Raw genomic sequence first — 26,427 nt, 5'->3', positions numbered from 1 at the left:
CAGCCGTGTAAGAAATAAAAAAGAGAAATAAGAGCACATGCCGTCCGTGCAATTAGTTTAATGTTAGTGGCCGCACCTATGCCTCGCCCGCCTCGAGATCTCAAGATCCCAACTCTCGATCCCCAAACCCCAAGCTCCAACTCCCAACTCTTAACACTTATATACCAACTCCCATTTCAACTCCAAGTGCTGACGATTCGAACCCATTCGAACTGGGCGATTGGAAGGGGTAAACTACTGTATCTGGTTGCAAGTGAGTCATGACGATCTGGATTTATCCAATCGATAATTGAACAGCAACGCCCGAAGACAGTTACACAATGGCAGGCCATTATCGGATGCAAATGGGTGTGAAGACGATCAAGTACCAAAACATCACCATTTATGCCTAATATGGGAGGAGATTATTCCTTGCCAGAACGGACTATGAAATCGCACGAAGCTGTAGTAATGGTATTCATTGAATTTCACTAAATATAAATAACGATACGCTTAGAATGCTGTATAGCGTTCCTGATCTATTTACATATACGAGAGCGAATTAAGCTATCTTGAGGGATCTTCAAACGTGTTACCGATAAGTGGGAAAGTTTCAACTTGTTCATCTCCCATCTAGATACATGTATAGGGAATAACAAGAGCTGGTCCCCGTCTTGTCTGACATCCCATTTCTTGTTGCAATCGGACTAATTGCTGTACGAACTCGGGTTTTGAATAATTCCCTCGGCATAGCCCCATTTTCGAGGAGGAGCCACTGCCGGGACAATCATTAATATACAGATTTATGTTTATTAAGAGCTGCTCACTAAATTTATGCAACTGGGTGGCGCCCTCAGTTCCCCGAAGAGAACCACTCTACTTTTGCCCAACCAACCCGACAATTGGCCATGTGAAAAGTTTGCCTTGACTCAGAAATGAAACGGAGACAGTGAACCCACACCGTGGAAGACTGAAGACCAAATAGTGGGTGCACTGGTGGCGCCCACATCGTTGACCTGACTCACAACACACTCTTCAACCAAACTTTGCGGCCAATTAACACAATTTCGGTGATGATGTTGAAGGTTGTCACATATTGACTAGAGGCCATCGATGAATTAGTGGCATCGCTCAATTGTAAACCGAATTTGAGTAACTATTTTCTTATAATATATTGTCGTCGTGCGTCACAAGGAGTTGCCTTAGAAAGAAAGGGCAGACTAATTCGTGGTAGTAGAAAGCGTTTTATTCTGGAAGAATTAATGTTTTACAATTGTAACTAACTTAACTTATTAGCTCACCGCAGTGTGTCCTCCAACTCTTGCACGACAATGAGCTAAATTTTCCCGGCAATTTACAATGGCGAAAACAATGTGCCCAGACACATATGGGCTTACAAATCCGTCCACATTCGGACTTCTCAAAAATACTAGCCTATCGATAACAATGTTCGATCCGCGACATCCCCGACCCCGTGAAGAACCGCTTCACTCAAATCCAAAACTGCAAGTTTAGAGACGGGTCGCATCATTGTCCTAGGTAGGCCGTTGTCGTTCACGCGCACCTTAGCGCGTCTGACGACTCCATCAGCTCCGCTGTAGATCTCCTCCACGATGCCCTTGCGCCACTCTCGTCGGGCCAAGGCAGGATCGCAGACGAAGACCATATCACCCTGGTGGATGGGCTCCGTTCGGCGGCACCACTTCTCGCGGCGCACAAGCGTAGGCAGGTACTCCAGGACCCACCTCCTCCAGAAACGGTCTCGTAGCAGGCGAGCAATCCTCCACTGCTTTCTCGTAGAACCCTCCTTGGGCAGCTCCGCATCCAATCCAGGCGTATCCGGCAGATTGGCTACTCCCTTGAGTAGATCGTTTGGCGTCAACGGCGCCTCCTGGTCCGCATCCACAGGCAAGTGGGTGAGCGGACGCGAGTTTACAATATTCTCCGCCTCAATCAGGAAACTCTCCAATACATGGTCCCTCGGTGCAACTTCCTTCAGGGTATGACGCAGTACTCTCTTGACGCACTGCACCATGCGCTCCCAAACTCCGCCCTCAGACGGGTTCGCTGGACAATTAAAAACCCATTCAATGCTTCTGCTTGACAACTCACTCTGAAGCTTCTCCATCTCGAATACGTCACCAAAGCGCCTGGCTTCCCTGTCAGCTCCCACGAAGTTCTTGCCGTTATCGCTGCGCAGTCTATATACTGGCCCTCTACGGCAGACGAAGTTCCTGATCGCAATTATGCAGGAATCCGTCGACAGGTCATGCGCCAGCTCCAGGTGAATCGCCCTTGTCGTCAAACACGTAAACAAGGCGACCCAACGCTTCTCCTTGTGACGGGACACAGTCACCAGCAGTGGCCCAAAGTAGTCCAGTCCTGTGTATTTGAATGGCCATCCACCCGCATCCAGTCTGTCTTCCGGATGGGGTCCCATTATCGGCGGCATCGGTCGCGCTCGCTGCAACTTGCACTCGTTGCACGATGAGATGACTCTCCGCATCACACGTCTCATCTTTGTGACCCAGAACTTTGTCCGGATCTCCGCAATCGTAGCATCCACATTTTGATGCTTCATCCTGGCGTGGAAGTCTCTCACAATCAGCTCTGTCAGACTGTGCCTGTGTGACAGTAATACGGGTCTCCTCGCACTGTACGGCATGCACAGTGCGGCATCAATTCTGCCGTAAGCTCGCAGAATCCCGTCCTCGTCTAGGTAGGGCACCAATCCTCGAATGTCGCTCGATCTACCGACGTCCTGTCCAGTTTCCGCCGACCTCATCTCGTCGGGGAACGACTCCAATTGTGCCTGCCTGACCAACAGGTTCTCCGCGGCCTTACATTCTGCTGCAGTAAGGCCGTATTCCTCGAGCTCGTTTCGCTGTTTGCGGCACCAGCGCGCGAACCGTAGGACCCAGGCTGTGGTCCTCACCAGGCGACTGAAGCTCGAGAATCTCTGAAACGGAATAACAAAATCGTCTGCCGCAACTAATGCAAACTCACTGGGCATCTCTTCTTCATCAGGGGCATCTGGAACACGCTCAGTTCCTTCCTCAGGCCCCGGCCAGCTGGCTGCTGGCTGCCTCAAAAATGCAGGTCCTCTTAGCCACCTTGATTCCTGGCTAAGGTCGACTCCTTTCTGGGACCGCGTCGCATCATCAGCCGCATTGTCGGCTGTAGGCACCCATCTCCATTGGGAAACCTTCGACGACTCCAAAATCTCCGCCACTCGGTTGCCAACAAACTGCTTATACCGGCGGTGGGTGCTGCCGATCCATCTCAGCACCGTCTTAGAGTCAGTCCATAACACCAGGTCCGTGATGACCACACTGTGCTCCTGCTTGACAGTGTTCATCAGCCTGGTTCCAAGAACTGCTGCCTGTAGCTCCAGCCGTGGGATCGTCATCGTTCTCATTGGGGCACACTTCGTCTTCGCACTCACGAAGCTCACCTGCACGTCGTCGTCCTCATATGTGACCCTCCAATAGGCCACCGCCGCGAATGCTGCCTGACTGGCATCCACGAAGACGTGCAACTCTACGGCCCGGACTGCTCCACGCCCAAAATAATGGCGCGGACATCGGAACTGTCCCACGGCGTCCATCTCTTTGCGCCAAATCGCAAAGGCTTTGCTTAACTCCTCCGGTAGTGGTTCGTCCCACTGGATCTTCTGCCTCCAAATCTCTCGCAGCAGCAGCTTCGCTGTAACCATGAGGCAGCACAGGAATCCCAGGGGATCAAACGTTGACATCACCAGGCTCAAATATTCCCTCTTCGTAGGGACTCGATCTCCACTCAGGACGCTGCTTGGCACTCGATGATACTCCACGTTGAATCTGAAGTCATCTGTTGCTACTTGCCAACGCATTCCGAGGATCTTCTCTTCAGCCTCACCCCATCCGACGCTCTTGACTCGACCAGGTCCTAAAGCCGTCTCCACGGTGGGTGAGCTGGATGAAAACTGGCATAATTCGAATCCAGCATCCTTGTGTATCTCCTTCACTCGGGTAGATACGCTGATAGCCTCGCTCTCTGTAGCGAAACTGTCCACATAGTCATCGACATAATGGTAGTCGGTGATGGCCTTGACCGCTCTCGGATCCGAATCCCGATACTTCAGGGCATTCATAGTCTTCACGTAATGCGCAGCGCTCGGCGAGCAGGCTGCTCCAAACGTCATTACGTTCATCTCATAGACATCCGGATCTCTCTCGTCGTCGCCATCTCTCCAGAGGAATCGTTGGGAACATCTATCCTCGGGTCGGATCAGCACTTGGTGGAACATCTCCTTGATGTCACCGCAGACTCCGACGGCTCCCTCTCTGAAATGAAAGAGCACAGCTGGCAAAGGCTTATAGTGCTGAGGCCCTTTGTCCAGCTCCGAGTTTAGCGAGGTTCCTCCAACTTTGGCTGCAGCATCAAACACAAGCCGTACCTTGCCGGGCTTGTTTGGGTTTTCGACACTAAAATGTGGCAAATACCATAGACGATCGCTCCTTACCGCGACCTCCTCCGGCTGCAACCTCCTCGCGTATCCTTTAGACACGTAATCCTTTATGATCCGATCGTATTCCTGCGCCAACGGCTTGTTGCGCTTCATCTTCTTCTCGACGTTGACCAGCCTCCTGTACGCCATTTCATAGCTCGATGGCAGCACAACGTGGTCGTCCTTCCAGAGTAATCCCGTCTGGTAGCGGCGCCCCACTTTCACCGTGGTGTCTTCGAGTATCCTTTGGGCCCGAACATCGTCGCTGGCTGCGACCGGCGGCGCGGTCTTCACTCCAAAGTTCTCCATGTCGAAGTAGTCCTCCACCATCTTCTCCATCGCGTCATCCACTGACACGGCAAGTAGGCAGGACCTCGGTGACGGCGTGGTCGGTTGCCCACTTACAGGCCCAAACACAACCCAGCCCAGCTCGGTTACGGCCGCATACGGTCCCTCTCGAGCGAACCGCCTCGTCCTAAGTGGCAATCCCAGATGTCCGTGATCCAGGCCGATGAGCAGCTTCGGCACCACGTTGCTGTAAGGCTTCATCGGCAGACGCGCATCCCTGTGCACGCCCTGGACATCTCGTCGGCTCAATGTCTGCATCGGCAAACTCAAACTCGAAACGGCATAAACGTTTCTCAATACATGGCGAGTGGGCTTTCCAACTCCACTTATCTTCAGACTCACCACGTTGGTAGGCTCTCTGGTTGCCTTACCTCCAAACCATTTGATATTTAGCTGCCGACGCTCTCCTTGCACTCCAAGATCCCTTCGTAGTTCGTCATCGATCATCGTGACGGAGGATCCCTCATCTAGGAGCGCATACGTATCCACCTTTCGCCCCGCTCCGTACAGCGTAACCGGCAGTATACGGAACAGTAGACGGCCTCCTTCGGCGTCAACGCAGCTCAAATTCCTCTGCATGGGCGCTCCCGCTTCACGCGGGGCTCCTCTCTCCAGGCTGTTGCTGGGAACGGCTGGTTGCCGGTTCCTCTTCTGGTCCTTGTGACCATCTCGTAGCGAAGGCCTCCTGGCCGGGCTGCGTCTGGAAACTGTTGGCTGCTGGTTCCCTTCGTGGCGTCTGAAGCCACCTCGCTGCAGCGGCCTTCGCTCCTCGTCCGCACCATGTAGCAGACGGTGATGCTCCCTTCGGCATCCATTAATCTGGCACTCACCTTGCGTATAGCAGGATCTAGCCGTGTGCCCGCTTCGCAGGCAATTGAAGCAGAGCCGATGCCTCTTCACATTGCTCCACCTTTCCTGTGGCGAAGCTGCAATAAATTTTCTGCAATTCAATATTCCATGCTGTCCTCCACAGATGGAACAACCTCCATGCCGATCATCCTGTTGATCGCATTCATTATGGTCGACGCTCGCATGTAGAAGTCGGCGCCTCGGCTCCTTTCCCTCGACGTCCAAAACCGTGCACACCACGTTTGCGTACTCCTGTAGCCACGCGCTGAAGTGGACTACAGTGGGAAAGGGCGCAATCGTTGCAGCATGCCTGGCCCAGTCCACTCGCTTGCTCGTTGGCAGCTTGGCCACAAGCTCCTCCATGAGGGTTGGGTTCCCCAGGTGCTGCTCCGCTTTCGCTGACTGCAAGAAGGCCGCGAGGTTACTCACTCGAGTTGCGAAGGGAATGATCTTCGCCAAATTGTGCTCCGAAATTGGCTGCACCTCTCGCACGTTGTTGAGCTGGCTGCGGATAAGCTGCTCCGGTCGGCCGAACCTAAAGCGCAGCTGCTCCATCACGGCGCTGACATTCCCTGGATGAATCAATAGCGCCTTCACTGCCTCGCGCGCTTCATCCTTCAGCGCCTTCAACAACCTCTGGTTGTTCTCCAGGTCCGTGCAGTTGTACGCTCGGGTCGTCTCCACGAACGCACAGCTGAAGATCGGCCACTCCTCGGGCTGCCCTCCAAATATAGGCAAGTCCGGAAGCTTCCTTGGCCCATATGCTCCCTGGATTCCACTCGGCGTCGTCGCGGCGTAGGATCCGACAAGTGGCGATGCTGTTGCCGCATTGTGGATGCTCACGCCCGGTAGCACGAGTCCATGCGCTGGCTGCGCAGTGCCTGTTGCACACAGTGGCTCCACAAAATAGTTGCTAGTCGTTAGCAATGGCGGCCCACTCGAAGATGGCGGCAGCGTGCAGGCCGCACCGCTCGCACCGTCACCGTTGTATGGCACCGACCCGACCCCGTTATGTAAGGCCTCTCCGTTAGATGTGGGTATTGGCTGGCCGCTCCAAAATGGCGGACGCCCCGACGCTCCACTGTTGGCGCCAACTGCGCTTGGGCCAACTGCGATTGGCGCGCAATTGGCGGTGCTCACACTTTCCAGGGATCTAGCCTTCTCCAGCTCCCTCTCCAACGCTGCGATCCTCTCCATGAGTTCCAACACGAGGGGCTGGTTCACCTCCGGTACTGAACTCGCAGCTGTGACAGCAGTACTTCTGGGTTGGGAAGCTACTGTAGTCACCGTAGTGGCCGGGCAAGGAATCGACGCCGCCGTGATGTTCACCCGCGTCCGAGTTCCTGCTCCACTACTGGCTGGCTGCTGACTCGCTGTTGTTATAGGGGTGGCTTCCCCTCCGTTCAGCCGGGCACTCTTCCTTGGGGAATGCTGCATCTTCCCCAGCTCCAAATGGTGGCGCCTCTGCGCTTCCAAAATGGCGTCTCTGACGCCTTCTGACCGCTGGCTGCGGTCTCCACAAATGACGCTTCTTGCGTCTCCTTGTCGCTGGCTGCGACTCGTTCGTACCGGCGTTCGACGCAGGCTGCGTCCCTCTATGTCGCTGACTGCGACGCCACTGTCGCTGGCTGCGACTCCTCTGCCGGTACGTAGCGCTGGCTGCGCTCACACAAATCCTGGCTGGCCGTCTAAACCGTCACTCCAGCTCCGGCAACTCTCTAGCTGGCCGTCTAAACCGTCATTCCAGCGCAAGTTGCCCCTGCAGTCGCCCTAGGACTGCGAATAAAAAGTTGTCGTCGTGCGTCACAAGGAGTTGCCTTAAACGGCTACTCCACGCATTGGTTCCCGAAAGAAAGGGCAGACTAATTCGTGGTAGTAGAAAGCGTTTTATTCTGGAAGAATTAATGTTTTACAATTGTAACTAACTTAACTTATTAGCTCACCGCAGTGTGTCCTCCAACTCTTGCACGACAATGAGCTAAATTTTCCCGGCAATTTACAATGGCGAAAACAATGTGCCCAGACACATATGGGCTTACAAATCCGTCCACATTCGGACTTCTCAAAAATACTAGCCTATCGATAACAATGTTCGATCCGCGACATATATATAAACTTATACATAGGTATATCGCATATTAGCTGTAGAATGCTCACCTGTACGGCACAGTTGAGAAAGCAGTTGTTCTGCCCGGGTCCATTGAGTAGTCCCTTAGAGGAGGGCTCCAGCGTGGGCGAGGTCAAGCTATTGGGTGCTCTCAGCAACTCGAGAATGCGATTCCGCTCCGATCCGTTCTGGATTGAACCCACCGCATATGGCTTTGCCGGCTGCCCATAAGGGCTGTTTGTGGAGGTGGCTGGTGTGGCAGCTGCGCCACTGGCCAACCGATAAAGTGTGCCCGGCGTGGTCATTCTGCGTCCACTGCGGGCTGACATCAAAAACTGAGCTGCAAAGGGAAAGAAAAGAGAGCTTAGAGACATATAATCATCTACGAACGGATCCCTCGTGACAGCTTGGGATTGACCCAAAACCAAGGTGTCCAAACATCTCCGATTGTCAGTGAAGAAACCAAGACTACGGATTTCAAATTTAAGATCTGTGATTCGAGATTCGAGATCCGAGATGATGTGGGTTGGCCCTGACGTGTCGCCAACAATTAGTCGCAGCTGTGAAATTTCCTTCATGCGGAGGAGAAGCATGATCACGAAGGTGGAATTTGAGTAGTACACACGAAAACAGCAGCTAAGTTGGGAGGCCTCTTAATTTGTAACTCAAAAAAATACATCTAGTTTTTCAATTATTTTAAAAATGAATTATAGCTTACAGCTACAATTCCCGATACTCGTAATTCAGTGGAAATCGCATTTTGTCATTAATTAGTACAGAGTCAAACGGACGGGTTATTGATTGCTTGTTCCAGAGAAGTGCGTTTATAAATATTGATGAAGCGAAATCGGTGCTGGCTGAAATCCTTAAAAAACAAGACGATTGCCAAAACCGGAAACAATGCTCCCCGCATAGTTCCTCGTTTTTTCCAGCTCAAAGAGTTCTGCGAGTGAAAGTCTAGAAAACCAGCATAGTATATTCCTCTGAGTGCCATACATATTGTGCCGTGAGTATTTGTGTCACTTGGCGGAAATGGCCAACAGAGATTATGCAACCGTTAATTGCAGGCCAGCCGTCGTCATTCGCAATTCATTCATCAAATTGCACGACGCGGCCGAGACACTTTTTTATCTTTTGTGCTTCCATTTCGTTTTGTTTGCCCACATTATCTGCTTGGCAATGCGAACCTAACCAGATGGCGAAGAAACTTTCTCGAAAAAATATATTTTTTAACAAAAAAAAAACACATCGTTAGGTTCCACCGAGATTTGAACTCGGATCGCAGGATTCAGAGTCCTGAGTGCTAACCATTACACCATGGAACCCACATGTCAACCAACGAGCAGAATGGTGCTTATCAATTTCTTCTTTACGGTTTCTAGAGCTATTTTTAGCTGCCAGCAGCGCTTGTTCAAAATAAATATGCTGAATCTGTTTAATTCCTAACATATCTGGAATTTTGATTAAATATTTCCACTCTGTTTTTAATATATATGTACATATACTCTTCCCGGAATATATTCGATTATGTGAGCTGCACCCATTTAAAAATCGTTGATAAGCTTATTTTGCGTTAAATGTATGGTAATTTCCATTTCCAATTCTGGTCACAAATCAGTTTGATAAATAAGTTTTTACGGATAGCCGAACATTATTAATATTAAATTCCAAACCATTGCCCTCAATTCCCGGAATCAATTTTTTAGGTGAAACCTGAGAGCTGTGAGTGCATGAAAATCGAGCCCAGAAGTCAAACGATTCTCCAATTCCCAATGGTCAATTTGGGTTTTATGCGCCGAACGTTGCTAATTGATAAATGCTGCCATAGGGCAGCAACTCAGAAACTCACCTACCCCGATCCGCTGCACCCTAATTAGCATAATCTTCCCGAGCTGCAGTTGCACCTGCAACCAAAACCGTTTTGCATATTAATCGAGTTGGTTGGAAAATCCAAAAAAAAAATAAAAAGAAGAGAAAAACGTCGTCATGGGGAAGGGGAGGGGGGCAGCGGCATTTTTCAATTGCTCTTGCGTGAAATGCAACAATTTGTGGCAGCAACAACGGCCAATCAACATTCGACATCGTCTCGCTGTCAATTCAATTTTCGTATCTATTTTTGGGCCATGCAACATCAAAAGTGCGGATAAACTTTATAATTTTCCACTGCTCCTTTTGTTTTAAGATAATTAAGAAATTCTTGATAAATTGCAAGTGAAGCTGAGAAAAAAGAAGCAATGCAGCTCACGCAATGGTTAATTGTTAACTGTTTTATGAGTTTTCTCTCGCTTATTACCAAAACTTTGCAAACTAGTATTAGTGAAATTTATTCAAGCTTTCAGCTTACAAAATACACTGGACCACACACATTTAGAACCATGTATACATTCCCTTCATTTGGTCGGTCACGCACTCGAGTTTTCGCGACAATTACGCAGACTTGGGACTAATGGGTTCGGGCCACTCATTATCTTGTTGTCTTCCGTCTTGGTCCGAGTCTTACCCATATCTTAGCCATGTCTTAGCCCATGCTGGCGCCACCAGATCGGTCCATTAGTCATAAGTGGGCACTGGCCAAAGGATAGTCATACTCTGTAAACGGTGGATAGTGGAAGTGGTCTGACCTCGCCGGGAAAACGTGACATAATGCAAATCACACCGTGGCAGATAATCGCCCAAGTGGTTTGCTGGCCACAATACAATTGAAACTAAATGAATTGGTTTAAATAAAAATGGGTTTGGTAAGAGCTTCAATGGCAGTTCGAAGTTTGCATTTCAACTTGGTTTCAATACCAAAATCTCTGGTTAAACCAAATATCAATGCGTATTCTATACTTTGGTTTTGGTTTTATAAATTTATGGAAATTTATTAACTAAAAGCTCAATCATAGTTTCTTTCCCTTCCATTCCATTTTTTGAATATTTGGTCAAAATGTGAAGAGTCATCGAAAATGGATCACTATAATTTGTGGCCTACCTGAGAGACGGATTCGAAGCTTGGGATTGGGGGAACTTTCTTCTTTTTTTTTTGCCACAGATTCTTGTGGTTCCATTAGACCCTGCATTTCCCCCGGATTTCTCCCCGGAGTAAGCACCTCCAGTCTGCCTCACTGACAATTACAATAGCTCAATCAAGTAGACAACAGTCACCTGGCTGGCAAGACAAATTGCTCCGAGACCGGGCCTCATCTCCATGTTGGCTCCGTTGGCTCTCTTGCCCCGTCCCGATGATTGAGACCAATTGCTCTAGAAACTATGCCGAGAATGTTGAGCACCTGTTGGCATAATTTCCACAGCAGGCAAGCAGTGGCTTGTCTCCGACCCTGAGAAATCGATGCAGTTTCTTCACTTCGCCTGCCTTTGTTTATCGACTCCACTCGACTTTAGTTCACTTTGCTCAACTGCACTGCGAATGCGAATGAAACGGCTGAACGTGCCGGAGCTGAGAGCTCAAAGCAAGCATCTCTACCATGGCAAACCATATACATATATATAAATATATCTTGGGGCTTCAATTGACCAGCTGTTAACTAAGAAATACAAAAAAAATGAAGAAAGTGGGAGCTAAATGTGCCCACGTGTTGTTGCTGCCTTCTCAACGTTTTAATTTGACAACTAAGCCACCAACATTTTGTTTCGGAACTGGCGCCCACGCAATAGTAACCGTTGAGATAACGCGTTTATCTATTGGAACACCACCCACACAACGCCCATGCACCTGCCGCACTGAGAACCTTTATTAAACATTACGCACAGCCTGCTGGCATTTAAATAATAGCGTCGATTAAAAACAGTATTGTATTATTTCGCTGACTATAAGCTCCACTGAATCAAAGTACGGCCAAGTTAGGCGAGCTCAATCGAACTTCAACGGACTGGCTGTCTGCTGCCCAGAAAATGGGCGTCTACAACATAAATGCTCCATCTGGACAAGGATCGGGATTGGGTGAAAAGGGGCTGTGGGCACTGTGAACTAAACTGTCCGTTGGCGACCGCGAAATCGAGAACTGCCAAGACAATGGCTGATTGTGACTGACAGCATAATTTATAGTTTTGAACTGCGTCGCAGCCGGGCATTTGACTTTCATGCCGACAAAGAGTTGCCGAGAGTCGCGAGATCCATCTCCATGGATTCATCTTCAGCTGCAGGCCTAGGCTTTCAGCATTTCCATCTACGGTATGTGTCCACTGTGGCGTGAGGAGCCAATCAAATGGAAACGTAGCGAATCGGAACTTTGTGTGTGGCGGCACAACCGCAGCTGTCAGTTATGACAGCGGTCATCTCGGATCTCCGATCTTGGATCTTGAATCTTGGATCTCGGGTGTCCCGGGAATTTCCATGCTCATCATCATTACGATCATCATGGAGGTATGCAAATTGGCCATTGTGGAGGCCTATCAGATGTAGGACTCATTAGTGAATCGGTTTGGCACTGGCCATTAGCAACACCTTCGACCAGTTAATTATGGCACTGGCCATAAATCCAAGCTAGGTGCTCCTAACAAGATCCATCCGCCGATACAGAATTCATCTATTGATAGGCATGGACTGATGATTTTGGATAGTGGGTGTGTTATGCAAATGCCGCGCATAATCACCCCAGTATATATGGCTTAAAAAGCCGACTTACAGACACACAGACAACGTACGTTGTCTTTTAAACAAATTTTGTGGCTCCTAGCCACGTGCGGTTCTCAGGCGTTCTCGCTCTCCATCCCACTGTAGACGATTGTTTTTTTTTTTTTTTTTTTGGAAATTAACATTTTTTAATGGGTTTCTTTTTTAGGCCAGGCCCGACAGAGGAGGAGAGTCGTGTCATGCTACATGTGAGATTTCCTTTGCGTAAAACAAAAAAAAAAAAAAACAACCCAAAAACGCTACAAGTTGCGTGTTTGTTTTGGGAAAAAGTCGATCGCCGATCCATTGATCTGAACAAGTTTGGGCCACCCGATCGCACTCAACGTTGGCCCACTGGTTTGGCTTGGGGTAAAAGCGGTTACATGTGCAGTAGAAATCGCATGTCCTCATCAAGGAGTTTTACGGATTTTAGGTCCTTTGATAAGAATGACGCGCTGCGCCATCTGACGGAGAATTCTTCCAACTGAGAGTCCTTGCATGATAATAGGAATAATGATCGCTTCCACATGGAGCTCGCACACAGCTCAAGGCGCTTCAAATGGGAAAACATTCGAGAATTTATATGCGATGCGATGTGAAAGTTCAACTACAAACCACTTGAGCTGAACGCATTTTCCGGAAAATGCATCTCAAGTGGCGCTGGACAAGTGCAGCGATCGCATTACAAAAGGACTCAATAGCCAGAAATTAAAATCCAGTACAATCACTCAATCGCCAATTTAAACTCGATTAAGGGAAATACCATATGTGAAAACAGCAAGGAAACGCCAGGTCTCCTCAACGACTCCTGTCGTGTCCACATTTTAGTTGAGAATGTTGTTGAATGTTGAAATTTGAATGCCGCCAGCGAAAAAGCCCTGCAAAAGCAGAAGAAGCACAACACGCAACATGGAACGCAGATCGAACATACATAATTACGAGTCGTGTGGCGGCGGAGAAGCACCCAAAAATGGAATAGTCGGAAAGTCTCGACGCGTCTTGAGTTGGGTTCGACCCTTAGACAACACACCAGGCCACTTCACTCTAATTCCGATTCCGAATAGGAATACGACGCCAACTAGATGACAAATGGTCGATGGCAACGCCATCCGCAGATGGATAGATAGAAAGATAGATAGATAGAACCATAATATGGCAATTCCATGGGAGATCCGAATGGAAGACAATGCTTTGCGACGGAACCGTGGAGCCACGGAGCAGGTTCAATGACAGCCCCGTTCCGCGATAACCATCATCATCGCATCACACAGCCCGTCACTGTGATAATCCATTAAAATTTTGTCGTTTCGCCGTCTTCTCTTTGCACCCATGAGATACACAAGTACAAGTAGTATCTTGAAAGATACATCTAAGAAACACCAATCATCGAAAGGAAAGTTTTTCCATAGTTTTGAACTATGTATATATTTAAATGGCGATTTTGAATAAGAGCAATATGATGAAACTCCCGATTTTGAATGTGAATGTGGACCTTGACTTTACCCTTGTTGTGTTAGTTATTGGAAAAGCTTTAGCCGCCTTAAATCCCAGAACCCCTCTGTTGGAGTCGGGCAAACTTTCCATGCCCATGCCAAACCAAATGAGATCTTAAACTAAGCAAATCTTGCGAGCAAGTGAACTCCGCGAACTCCGAACCTGATTCTGGTCATTAGAGGGGCCAGCTCGCAAGTTCCTAAGTACATGCTGTGCGTACTTAGCGCAATGCCAGCACATACATATGTAGATACACACAAAAGTGTACCCTACCCCCACCTTACACACACACACACGCAGCTATCGATACATATGCATACTCTTATAAATCGCTATGCCCTGCACATGTGCAGCGGCAATCAAAGATCTGTTTATTGTTTACACTGGCCGGCAGAACCATCAACGATGCGTCCCTTCTCCCAAATATCCAGATCGTTTCTAGCTAGCCAGGCACGTGCCCCGCCCATTGACCCCCACCACCCCTTTAACTCCACGGAATAAAGGAAATTGAGCATCCAAGGGTTCCCTAAAAGTGCTGATTTCGTTTATTTTTGGCTTGCCTAGCATTTGATCGCTCTACCATTTGAATTGAACTTGCAGGGCAGCAAAAGTTGATAAGCAGCTTATAACTTTACAGGAATATATCTAAATTGAATCAGCTTTCGGCATATATGTAGATATATTGTGGAAGTTTATGACTAGATATTTTTGGGTAGAAAATACTTTGCAGTGTACTTCCAAACGGAAGAATGATGTGGGGAGTCTTGTTGCACTTTATAATCGTAGTGCTGTGGAATGTTGTTTGTGTTTTATAGACCGTTTATAGGGCAGGAGTGCAGATCATTTTTGAGAGTTTTCAAAACTTCCCATTTTTATCCATAAAGCTTCTGTTGGACTCCCTTAATTGGCTGTTTTTATTGGGTTTCCCTCTTGGCTTTGCACTACTATTCCTTAAAATTCGCAATTCTTCGAATACACAAACTCTTCTGGTTCGGTCACAACTCCTATGAATTGTCATTAGGTCAACCGCCGCGACTTCAAGTCGTTTGAGTCTCACGCAATTTGCTTTGAACAATTGCTGAATTGACATTTGTTTGTGTGTCCATGTGTCTTACTTGTGGCTCCAATTCAAAATAGTTTATGGCAAATTTTTTCTTTACTCGCACTATCCACAAACTTTTGCATGAGTTTTCATTCAGTAGAAAGTTAGTAGTCCTTATAAGAAATGTAATATGTATATACATATAATAGAGTTCCATTCAAAAATTAAAAAAAAAGTTATTTCTTTATATCCACCACAGTCCAAGCACTCGACCATATCGATCTGACTTGATTTTTGTTCTTTTTGCTCTGCCATGAGAAGTTGGCAAGCAACCTACGATGATCGCTGATGGTTTTTAATTACACGGCAGCTCGCAGACTATGCCCCTTAGCTCCCCAAAGCCCACGAAACTACGGGTTTGGCGACTACCGCGGCAATTAACAATCTTTTGGCGGCGACAACACTTAACGGTACAACATTTTGCAAATGCGAACGAACGCATCGATTACCTGATCGGAGCTACGCACCTGACGGCGTTGCCGAGGCAGGTGAAAATCGAACAGATTCAGAAAATATCCCAGGCGGCAGCTACGCAAATTTTACGCAATTGGGGACAGGAAAAAAAATGCGAAGTGGGAAACTTTGGCGTTGGCCGGTTTTCCCAAAAACTAGTTTAGTACGAAACCTATTTTTTTTAGCAAACATTCAAAAACTTTGATAACTCAAGCAAAAACTTTGCCATCAATCAGTTACTCTTGAAACATTAAAAAAAACGCGACCATCACGAATGTACATACATGTACTGACCCAGAAAGCCCCATCTACTTGTCTCCGAATGAAATGACATCCAAAGAAGCCGAAGCAACAAACGTTATAAAAAACGTTTGCCAAAAATGTGAAACCAGAACAAACCAAAATAAAAAGAGCCCGGCAAAATTGGCGGAGAAAATCGCTGTGTACAGACCTTAAGAAGCCATGAATCGGTGTCGAAATTCGGCCTAACTAAAGTAACTCGATGATTGATATTGCTAATAATGTAAATACTTTTAAAGGAAACCGATATTTAATGTTTCGGTCTCCGGTGTTCGAAAAGCAAGTTTTCAATGGCATTCGGAAAATCGAGTAAAATTTGTTTCACCTTTGACGGGAAACCCTGATCACCGGTCAAATGACGCCTCTCTAGAAGTCATTTTCTTTCCTTGGGGATTCTCTTTTCCCCGGCAAACCGTAGAAAATCACTTCCCAGGCGGATCAGCGATTGAGTGAATGATTGATGGATTCCCAGCGCACAGTACCTCCAATCTCGAATCTCAGATATCAACTACTCCCCCCCAAACCTAATCAGATTAGCTGGATGTCATAACCCGGCATGGTTATGGCGATTTGGTATAGGTATAGGTTTTCACTTACCTGGCTACACCTGTGGCTAATATGATGATGGAGATCGTGGCAATGAAGGGCGGAGGCTGCGGCTATGCAACAATTGCGGTTGCATGTTGACCGGATGTTTTCGGCTGGCCGCAAGGCAGGATATGGATATCGCTGGATATCGGTGGATGTCTGCTCTTGAGTTTATTGTATATTATATATTCCCTTGCCAAAAGAGAGCCAGAAGAGAGTGCGAGAGGGCTTTGCCCCGAGAGTTGGCCACTTTTCACACGCTTTCACTTGAACAAAAACTCAAAAAACTCAGCAAACACACAAAAACAAACTCAACTCGGCCACTATTTATTTTTCATCTTCATCTTCATTATTCAGGTTTGCAATCGCGGTTTGGTTTTTTTTGGCAAAACAGGCAACTAGTGGTTTGGCCTCGCAAAGACAAACAAACTATCAAAGACACACGCGCACGTCAACAAAAACACAACTGTGTGCCAACTGCGCAAACGCAAATGCAAAGACACTGTCAGCAAATGCAAACAAAGTCAGGGCAGCCGCTATGAATCAAGACAAACCGCCAGCAAACCAGTACGTCCGTTCGGTTTCGAGAGTAAAGAACGACTGATTGAAAATGCAGTGGAGATCAGCGATGGTGGAGAAACGAGATGGTGGAGAAACGCAATGGTGGAGAATCGCGATGGTGGAGAAACGCAATAAGCATTCGGTAAAGACTTCCACCAGCGGAGAGATCGGGCATTTTCTTTAGCCAAGGCTCAAACCCACTTGGAGACTTTACCTCTGATAGTGTAACCGTTCAGTTCTCCAAACACTTTTTCGGCGGCGGAAGTAAATAAAATGTACCCAAATGTGGCTTTCTACCTTTATAGCCTTTCAATTTGTAATCCGAAAAAGTCGTTTTTCAAATGGTTTTATTAAAAAAAAGGTATATTTTGCCATAATGAATAAAACCAGTTAGGTGCCATTAGTTCTACGGATTTAGGTAAGGGAAACTATAAACACTTTCCCCACCTTATAGGATTAGTACTACTTCGACTGCTCTATAGCTCCAATTTTTGTTAACATCTTAGTGGAGAGGATATCATTCTGCCTGGTAGTATTCATGGATATTCAGCTACATGTAAAAACACTTAACTAAATTCGAAAAGGAGCCAGATCTATGTATGTAACCTCTGCAAATAGATACTTGAGCAGATAAACGAATAAGTACTTAGGGCTAGAAAGCTACCTATCGGCTAAATATTTAACTAAAGTATAGACAAAAAAATATGGATTAGGGGTGTTTTTGGTACACTGAAGACTAGACTATACATATGGTCTAAATGGTAAACGGTAAGTAGGGTTTGATTTAGGTGGTTACATGTAAGTGTTGTTCAAGTGTGACTAGTATTTGTTTAGAGTTGGCTTATGAGTAGATCGGCTACAGTTACGATTGTTGTCATGGAATGGAGCAAGATCGAGCAATATATATACAAGTATGCATATATGCATATATATATATATATATATATATATGGGTAATTCAATTGCTTGGCTGAGCGGGAGCTGGAGGAGCTGACACTGGAGTCTGTTGTCTGCGCGGTCAAGCGACGATATCGCTACCCGGATTATAGCCAAAGTAGTTAAGGTTGAACTCGTCGCTGAAGAGTACTTCCTCCTCGGAGGGCTCCACTTGGTGCGACATCTGAATGCCGAGCTCCATGGGATCAATTTCGGTGATGTAGTACTGCGAGTTGCCGCCACCCATGTGGCTATGGCCGCCCATTTGGTTACTTTGGTTGTTACTGCCCCCGCCCACGTTGGTGCCATGCTGCTGCCGTAGGACACTTTCCGTTACCACCACGTCCTTGTGTATGGGATTCAAATAGTCTTCGAAAAGATTAGAGTTCGTTGAATAATCATGGGATCAGTATGAACAAGATTAGTGTCAACTCACCATTATCCAACAGGACATCGTGGTAGGTGCTGATAATAGAGTTGACCGACTGTACCTCCACCTCGCGATGGATGCCATTCAGTATTTGACCTGCCGTCTTTCGCAGCTCATCGTCGCTCAACAGATCGTTGAAGGGCAGCAGTCTTTGGTGGTGTTGATTGTGATTTTGGTGATTCTGGTGGCTGTGGTGGTGATGCTGCTGCTGGCTTGCCTCAGTGCTGCCACCGCCGCTGTTAGTCTGCATCATTTCCTGGGTGAGAGTAGCAACTGCCACCGCCGCCTCATCGTACATGCAGCTACTGGCCTGCGGCATATGTTGCTGCTGTGCCGCCGGATGTTGTTGCTGCTGCGGCGAGTGCTGCTGGTGTTGCTGCTGATGCTGCTGCAGTTGCTGCTGTTGCTGATGCTGCTGTATACGCTCACGGTTAATCGACTCCATTTTGAAGAACAAATCTAGCCGCTGCTTCTTCTGCAAATGCAATGGGATTAATAGAAGTTGTATGCGGGTGCCTGATGGATATCCACTTACATGCTCCCAGGCCAGAACGTTCTCGGCGGAATCTCCGCTGGAAATGGCCCACAGGTGACCGGCTCCTTGGGGCGCTTTAACTCCCTTCCGAAAATGTGGGTTAATCGATAGATTATGTCGAACGGAGTTCTTCCAGCGGTCATCATTCGACTTGTAGTAGGGGAAACGATCGCTAAAGTGTTGAGATAACATGGAATTAGAGACAGGCTTAAACAGAACAGAACTATGTGTATCATCTCTTTTAGGATTGGTTCTCCGACACAGACACCCACCACTGGCCAGTTGACCAATTGCAATGAAAGTTTCAGCCCCCATTTCGACCAGCCAATCCGGAACGGAAACGAGGCAATTTTCACGAAAACACGTCATTGAACAGCACTGCGGCAGACCCATACTAGTCCGTAGAATGCCTGACTGGTGTATACAGACACGGACACGGACACGGACACGGACATGAACATGGACACGGACACGGACACGGAAAACGAAAAAAGGACATGGACAGGGACGGACGCTGGCACAAATTATGCGTAGTTTCTTTCTTTTTCCCTGGGTTCTCTAGCTCGTTTTTACTTGCTCAGTCAGTCACGAACAAGCGATTTCGGGTGGTAAAAAAAAATAAAGAATGAAGTATGTATGCCCCATGTCTAGCAGGTGGAAGAGGCCGCAATCAGCCCACTACCGCTATCCACCACCCACACCCACTTTTCAGATGTAAAGAGGAAACAACGACGACCGGAAAGGACATCGCGTGCCAGGATTCTTCGCTGTGTTTTGGGCTTTGGGCTGTGGGCTGTGGGCTTTGCGCTCGGTTGGGGGCTTTTGGCGGACAACAAAATGGAAAGTATTTCAAATTACGACACACAGCGAATTGGAGTGGGTGGGCGGCACGCGCCGGGAAGGAAAAACAACCCCCGAATGGGTCAGGCTATGTCATTGGTTAACTGCCACTGCCCCCGGGGGTTTTTCTTTCCACCACTTTCTACGCCCACATTTCAGCTCGAAAGCAATCCAAAAAATTTCAGCACGCGAACCATGAAAATGGGGAGCTTGGCTTTGATGGCCCCAAATCACCCACCTATTCCTTCGCTTTTCCGTATTTTCCTTTTCGGATTTCCTCCCACTTTCGGGAGAGAAATGACGACTCATAAATGGAGAAATGAACTAAAATATGAAAATCCACGGCATATTCCCATTCCCTGAAAGCGAACCCCTTAATGACCCCTCGGCAATGTCCTGATAACTACGATGTGTGTATCCCCCCTCTTTTGAATCCCCCGGAATACAGGTACATATGGGAACTATTGCCGGGATTTGGCACGCAGCCCGTCATGACGCATCAACCCATGATATGGCACTTGAAATTGCCCGCGCCGTAGTTGGGATCTAATATCCCAATGAATGGAATCAACTCCATTTGCTGGTGACTTGGCTGGTTTAGCCCCTGAAACGAGTTGGCTTTCTAAATATACTTCCAGTTTTCAGCTGGTATGCTTCTGGATGACATATGAATGTAGCATGAAGACTTAAAAACTAAGATCCAAAAATGCGCCCAGGACACAAGTCTAGCTCGAAACAAATCATCCTTTTCAATTCGTAATCTAGTTGGTATACATCATCCTTTTTACCACACCCACTTGTAAATTTCAAAATATTAAGTCAGCCATTGATAGTCCGGAATCCGGATGGGATAGTTTATGTTTATGGGCGCTGCATGACTGTCTGGTCTTAATCATGCACCGAGCAAATCGATAGCATATAGTACGTATGTATATAGACGAGTATATGTGTATGTGTATCTGACAGAACAGGCAAATTGTATAAAACTGCAAGTGTGTATATCATGTTTTGTCTGCCGCACTTGTCGAATTGTCAACTTGGCTTCAGGCACGTAGAGTTCACCACTCGAAGGGGATATTTTACGGGGTAGAAAGCAAAGCACCCACCCACCTTCATTTGGCGGGTTGCCTCCTGGGTTCCTGAGTGAGTGGCTTTGTTACATTTGGTAAAATCAAATACCCGCTATCAGCGTCGTCATCGTTGTCAATGAATTTGAATGACTGACTTTGCCTCGACTACAAAAAGAATAAGCGATGGAGAGGGCTAGCTGGCTCTGCTGTGAAATTGTCGAAATACACGGAATGCCCGCCCTAATTTTTATCCATTTGGTCTGCTGATAATAGCTAAATCATCTAGAATACAACTTAAGCTTATGCCTGAAAGATCCGAAAAATGTCTACTTCGGTATTTGATTATTCAAAAGCCACGAATATGCCTGTTAGGCAACTGAAATTCAGATTTAAAATGAAGTTTTTGGTATCCAGCAGGTGTCCAGCCCTGATGAAAACTGCTATGTAATTTACTACCCAATAGCAGCCCCATTCAAATCGCCTCGCCTTCAAGGCAACCATTCCGAGCCGTGATGAGGTTTGATAGGCTGCGATGGTCGCTCGGACTAGTTGGTGGCCCAGGTGGCCCAGGGGCTGGAGGCTCTAGAGGCTCTAGGGGCTCTGGAGGCTCTGGAGGCCAGAGACGAGAGGCTTAAAGACCTGGAGGCCCAAATGGGCCGGCCCGAGCCGGGCCGTGTCTGGAAGTGCCAGGCACGCAAGCCACCTCAAACACACTCAGGCGCTTCATTTTTTTTTTTTTTTTTTTTTTGTACATGGCAGCAAGGACCAGGCTACCAGACTGGGCAACTACTTCTGGCCCCGGATCCGTATTTATATGTATACATATAAATATATATATATATATATGGGAATTTATAGTTTAGTATATATCTGAATGGTTGTGGGGCCCACACTGTATTTATTGCACTGCGCTAGTCAGTTCATAAATTGTTGCGGCTCGTTGGCTCTGCCCGGCCAATAAAAGAAATTGCCTGGATTTATGGCCAGGAGGAGAGTCGAAAGTAGAAGTTGCCACATTTCGGGCTGTGCAAAATGAAAAACTTTTTAATGGCAATTGCCAATTTTTTCGTTGCTTTTTTCTCCTTTGGTTCTCGGCGGGCGTAACTGTGGCCAGCCACGCCCAACCCCAGAAAAAGCTGGTAAATCGAAAGCCGAAGTTATCCCAAGAACATCGGACTCGATCTTGGGTGGCAGTTGGGTTAGCCAAGAAACATATGGCAAGAGAGCCTTCTCCGTCTTATATCTTGACTTGACTGACAACGAAACTCGTTAAGGACGAAATCGTAGCTAGCCTTGACCTTCTATTCTTAGGATGAATCATATGTATCTTAAGCTGAAGAGCTGATTGCTGTTTACTAGACACACAGCTCGGAAAAACAGTGTTAGGGCAAGTATTGTACATTCGAAAAATACATTTTACATGTCAGACAGGCAGCCTAGGCAAGGGTAACCCATAAATTCTGATAGGTATCCTAGTTGCGGTTGCCGAAGGGAGTGGGGATCCTGCCACATGTCCTGCCCGATCAAGCATGATCCGCATCCCATAAACACTCAATATGCATTTGAAATTGACCGGAAGAAGGGGCGGCGGCGTTACCAACCCCCGCTTAACCCACTTAACCCCTTAACCCGAACCCCGGACCAGGTAATTGCTCTCTAGCATTTGGGCATGGACATGAACATAGGCACGGGAATGGTAATGGGAATGCGAATGGGCATGGGCATGGGTACGTCAAACACCTGATCCCCGGGATGCAATGATGCATGTAAAAGGTGTAGAAAAGCCGGAAGGACCCCGACTTGCACCTCCAACCCCCGCAATTAATAATTATTGTGAGCAGTGGAAATTTCATGGGCAATTGCCAGGGCGAAACGATTAAGGATTGGAAGGAGGGTATTCGGGTCGCGTGGGCAAGCAAAGTTCCGTAAATTGCCATTGGAAAACGTGGGTTTTGATGGCTGAAAGGCCCTGCGCAGGCGCCATTTTCGCCTTGACTGCGCGAGGACACGGCCCTGGAACTCGAGCCCCGATGAAACAGGAGAAATAACCCATCCTGCTCCACCCTGCGAAAACCCAAAACCAAAATCGAAAAAACCCAAAGCCCAAAGCCGAAAACCCCCTGTTTGCCAACGCACCAGCCAACTGGGGGCCGCAAGGTAAATTTGTGAATGGTTAATGAAAAGTTACCCAAACTGCACGCCCATTCGAACTGAGCCGAAACTTCTTGGACTGTCGATTCATTACATTAAATGCGGGGGGTGGTGCGGAGTGCAGGTGCGCAGGTGATGGGCAAATGTCATAAATTATTTGCCTCCCCTCCCGAGCGGGGTGGTTTTATATGTAAATTTATATAGGATATTTACACGCAACATTCGCGGCTGCGGCATCAAATATTTACACTGATTCCGGGTATTCGAAGACAACAAAAGAAAGAAATAACAAAAAACAGGTGGGGAGCAGTGGGGGCGAAGGGCCAAATTAATGAACCTTGAAAAATGTGTTAAAACTTATTGTTTTCTTCGTCAGCGATTCTCGACGAATTGATATTTTCCAACTTAACGTGGCCAGAATGGAATTTTGGGAATTTTAAAAAGATGACGGGAAAAAAATTGGACGTTGTGCGAAAAGTAGGTAATGATAAACTAGTTTTGAATACTATTGAATGCCTAACTAATATTAAGCACTTATCAACATAAAACTAAGAATTTGGTATACTCAACAATTGCCACTATACAATCCCTACAGACACATAGTTAAAGCCCAAATTAATGGGTCGCTATCCGTATTAGCTTATAATACCAGGGAATACCAGTTTGGCATAAACAACTTGTTGAACAACCCACAAATAGTTTGGTTAACAACATTTTTGTTTTTCACCTTATGCGAAGGCAAGGTAAATGCAATTTTCTAGCCCATAAATTAGTTTGAGCTGCTAACTTTTGGCACTTTCATTGTGGCCGCTATCGTTTGTTTGCCGGTGTGTGGCACTTTGTTTAAGTTTGGTTACCAACCAAGGAACGAAAACATGGTAAGAAGAAATACCCAGCGAACGAGGAAATCAAATGGCCAACGGGAACGGCCAAGACGAAATGCTTGAGATTTGTTTAATTGCATCCTGGCTGGTGTTTTTTGCCATCAACAAAAATAACAGGATGGCTAGCACTCCACAAAATGGCGTCCATCCGAATGGGCTGTGGGCGGTGGTGGCTGATTCAGTGGGTGGTTCGATGGGGGACAGTACTTACGATATCCATTGGTATATGCCCGACACAGTCAGCTCACCCTTATCCTCGAGGGCGTATTCGATGAGCTCCGTGTAGGTGAACGGTGGTTTCTTTGGCCTGCTTGTTTTGCGGTGGTTTTGGGTTTCAGCCACATTGGTGGGTGGTTCGGTGGTTTGGTGGATCGGCGATTGCGTGGTTGGGGAAATTCGTTGGCGGCATCGATTGGAGGACGACATTGAAAGCAAATGGAGAACGCACAAATCAGAGAAAAAGATTGAAAATATATTAAAACAAAAGAGAGAATGCTATAGTCGAGTTCCCCGACTATCAGATACCCGTTACTCAGCTAGTGTGAATGCAAACGCGAAATGTAATCATTTTTCTGGGATGTCGATAGATATTGGGGAATAAAATGAGAACAAATTTAAAAATTGATCATGATCAACAAAATATATATATATTTGATACGCTTTTGCCTGTTACATACTTTTCAACGAATCTAGTATACCCTTTTCCTCTACGAGCAACGGGTATAAATAAATGTTTCAAAAGAATTAGGAAATATAGAATTTAGCAGTTGACACTGTCATATTGTTTTATTTCTGCAACACTTACGCCTTGGACGAAGTATCCTCGACGATAACGTGCTCGGCAACTATCATGTCGTTACCGTCCATCTCCGAGGTGACCTCCATCACCAGCTCCTCGAACTTGCGCCCAGTCTTGGTGGAGCCCACGCCGACCACGCCCCCCGCTGCTGAAGCGCCAGCGGAGCCGTTGCTTCCTCCTGCTAATGCCGCTGGGATCGCTGCACTGGAGCAGCTCTTGGGCGATCTGGCCCGTTGATCCACCATACCCGATCCGAGGGATTGATTTGTGCTTGTGGCGGATGCGGATGCCGATGCGGCGGAGGCGGATGATGGCGAGGTGGAACTGCAGGGCGACGTGGCGATTGGCACTGCCGTCGATTGTGGATGAGGTGGAGCACTGCCCTCCGGCAGATTGACCGCCTGTCCGTGAACCTGATTGTGCGGCGATAGGTGCGGGAACTCGTCGAACTTAAAGTTGAGCAGCCACGAGAGGTTCTTATCCTCGAAGTCCGCCTCGGTGGCTTCATTGGCCCCACTAACCGAACCGGATGAGGTGCGTCGGCCCGCCGACTGTATCCGCTGCTTCTGCGGCACCAGAAAATGTTGATTCTGATGAGGGTTCTGTCCAGGACTGGCATTCTGTTGTGTTGACTGGTGCGTATGATTGGATGCATTTTGAGTTGATGATGATGTTGGTGGTGGCGGCGGCAAAGTGGCATTCAATTGTCCTAGTTCCGCCTGCAGGCCGGAGTTATAGCGATGATCCAGCTCAAGCAGCTCGCCACCGGTCCAACCACCATTTTCATCCAAAGGAGCACTCGATGGTGGACAGTGCGAATAGGCGACGGCGGGCACCAGAAGACTGCTCTCATAGGAAAAGAGATCGTTGATGAAGGACGTCGAGGATTGGGCGGGTGCAGCGTTGGTTGGCGGATTACTAGGTGGCTGTTCCAGCTGCAGGTGGAAGTGCAGATCCCCGGCATCGTAGTCCAAGTGTCGCTTCTTCCAGGGATTCGCCCCGATGGGCTCGTAGTCGTGGCCCAAAGCCAGATCCTCCTGATCGTCGAACTTGCGCTTAAGAAAGTTGTAATCACCGGGAAGATTACTGTTCGTATCATTTTGATTGGTGGTACTGCTATTGTTGTTGTTGTTGCTGCTGGGATTCGATGTGGGGCTGGATGCACTGCCCGTTCCATTGACGGGCATGTTGACAATCATGATGTCCCGGCTGTCTCGATTTCAATCACGTAAGCCAAACCAAAACACACAACTCACACTTGGCGAAAAAGAGCAAGTAACACGGAAAAAAAATTGACCTGCTTCGTCTAGGGGACGGACGAAGGATATTTCTTTCTTTATTTCTAATCTTTAGTTTAGTCAAGAGCGGAAATTGGGAATTAGTCGGTCCGCACTGGCTAACTGGCTAACCGTCTCGCGCTGCGACTGGCCACGGAATGCGATGGGCCGCCAGGAGTCCAGACCAACTTGGCTGTTCTGAGCTGCGCCTGCGCCCTCCTGCCACTCATCCACATTCACATCCACCACCCCGGACACCCAGTCAAGCACATAAGCGGTACGTCTGCAGTCGATGGAGAGAGGAGCCGTACCTGTGATGGCGCAGGTACAACAAAATTATGCAGACACTTCGCTGTATTATATTTGACATACTCGTTGATATATGTATCGACCATATCACCTGCTTATAAATACATATTTACATAACTGTGGGATGTGAAATATATCAAAGCAAAGAAAGCTATCATAGATTCTCAATAATCGTCGTGTACACTGTACCAAGCTGAGTTTAAAAAGCAATCAAGTACCTCTGGGTACAACCACCCAGGTCTTGGCATCGCTGAGCCCAGGTCATGTGCCGCTGGTTCTGCTTGGTCGCTCGATTTGGCCATAATCGAACA

The 26,427-nt window shown here is 47.6% G+C and overlaps 3 protein-coding genes and 1 non-coding gene across 5 annotated transcripts in view; all 4 read right to left on the bottom strand.

Annotated features, from left to right (window-relative positions):
• LOC6725043 overlaps positions 1 to 16,954 on the bottom strand; it is a 51,622-nt gene extending 34,668 nt beyond the window's left edge. The window contains exons 1-2 of the mRNA XM_016173372.3: positions 16,334 to 16,954; positions 7,823 to 8,112 (exon numbers count right to left, since the gene is read on the bottom strand). Of these exons, the coding sequence (XP_016038008.1) occupies positions 7,823 to 8,101 (279 nt within the window). The 5' untranslated portion in view covers positions 8,102 to 8,112; positions 16,334 to 16,954. The remainder of the gene's footprint in view (positions 1 to 7,822; positions 8,113 to 16,333) is intronic.
• LOC120285375 lies at positions 1,204 to 7,765 on the bottom strand. Of its 2 annotated transcripts, XR_005544681.2 has the most exons (3): positions 7,609 to 7,765; positions 1,281 to 7,557; positions 1,204 to 1,229 (listed from the first exon to the last, which is right to left on the bottom strand). XR_005544681.2 is itself a non-coding variant. In XM_039297949.1 (2 exons), the coding sequence occupies exon 2, from the start codon at positions 7,100 to 7,102 to the stop codon at positions 1,409 to 1,411; it is 5,694 nt and encodes a 1,897-aa protein (XP_039153883.1). In that variant the 5' UTR covers positions 7,103 to 7,527; positions 7,609 to 7,765; the 3' UTR covers positions 1,204 to 1,408. The 2 variants fall into 2 exon arrangements, 1 of the variants encoding a protein (XP_039153883.1); XM_039297949.1 differs by having other exon boundaries at positions 1,204 to 7,527.
• Positions 9,026 to 9,097, bottom strand: Trnaq-cug. The gene has a single exon. It is a non-coding gene; the product is annotated as a tRNA-Gln (tRNA).
• A 758-nt stretch (positions 16,955 to 17,712) lies between the features above and the next one.
• LOC6725039 (putative uncharacterized protein DDB_G0288537) lies at positions 17,713 to 26,290 on the bottom strand. The gene is made up of 5 exons (XM_016173366.3): positions 24,537 to 26,290; positions 23,943 to 24,038; positions 18,787 to 18,958; positions 18,258 to 18,726; positions 17,713 to 18,190 (listed from the first exon to the last, which is right to left on the bottom strand). The coding sequence occupies exons 1-5, from the start codon at positions 25,727 to 25,729 to the stop codon at positions 17,904 to 17,906; spliced, it is 2,217 nt and encodes a 738-aa protein (XP_016038007.2). The 5' UTR covers positions 25,730 to 26,290; the 3' UTR covers positions 17,713 to 17,903.
• Positions 26,291 to 26,427: the final 137 nt, after the last annotated feature.

This window comes from Drosophila simulans, chromosome X (genome assembly GCF_016746395.2).
Source record: "Drosophila simulans strain w501 chromosome X, Prin_Dsim_3.1, whole genome shotgun sequence".
NCBI lineage: Eukaryota > Metazoa > Arthropoda > Insecta > Diptera > Drosophilidae > Drosophila > Drosophila simulans.
Note: the sequence above shows the minus strand (reverse complement) of the source record. Positions and strands in the feature narration are given on the sequence as shown.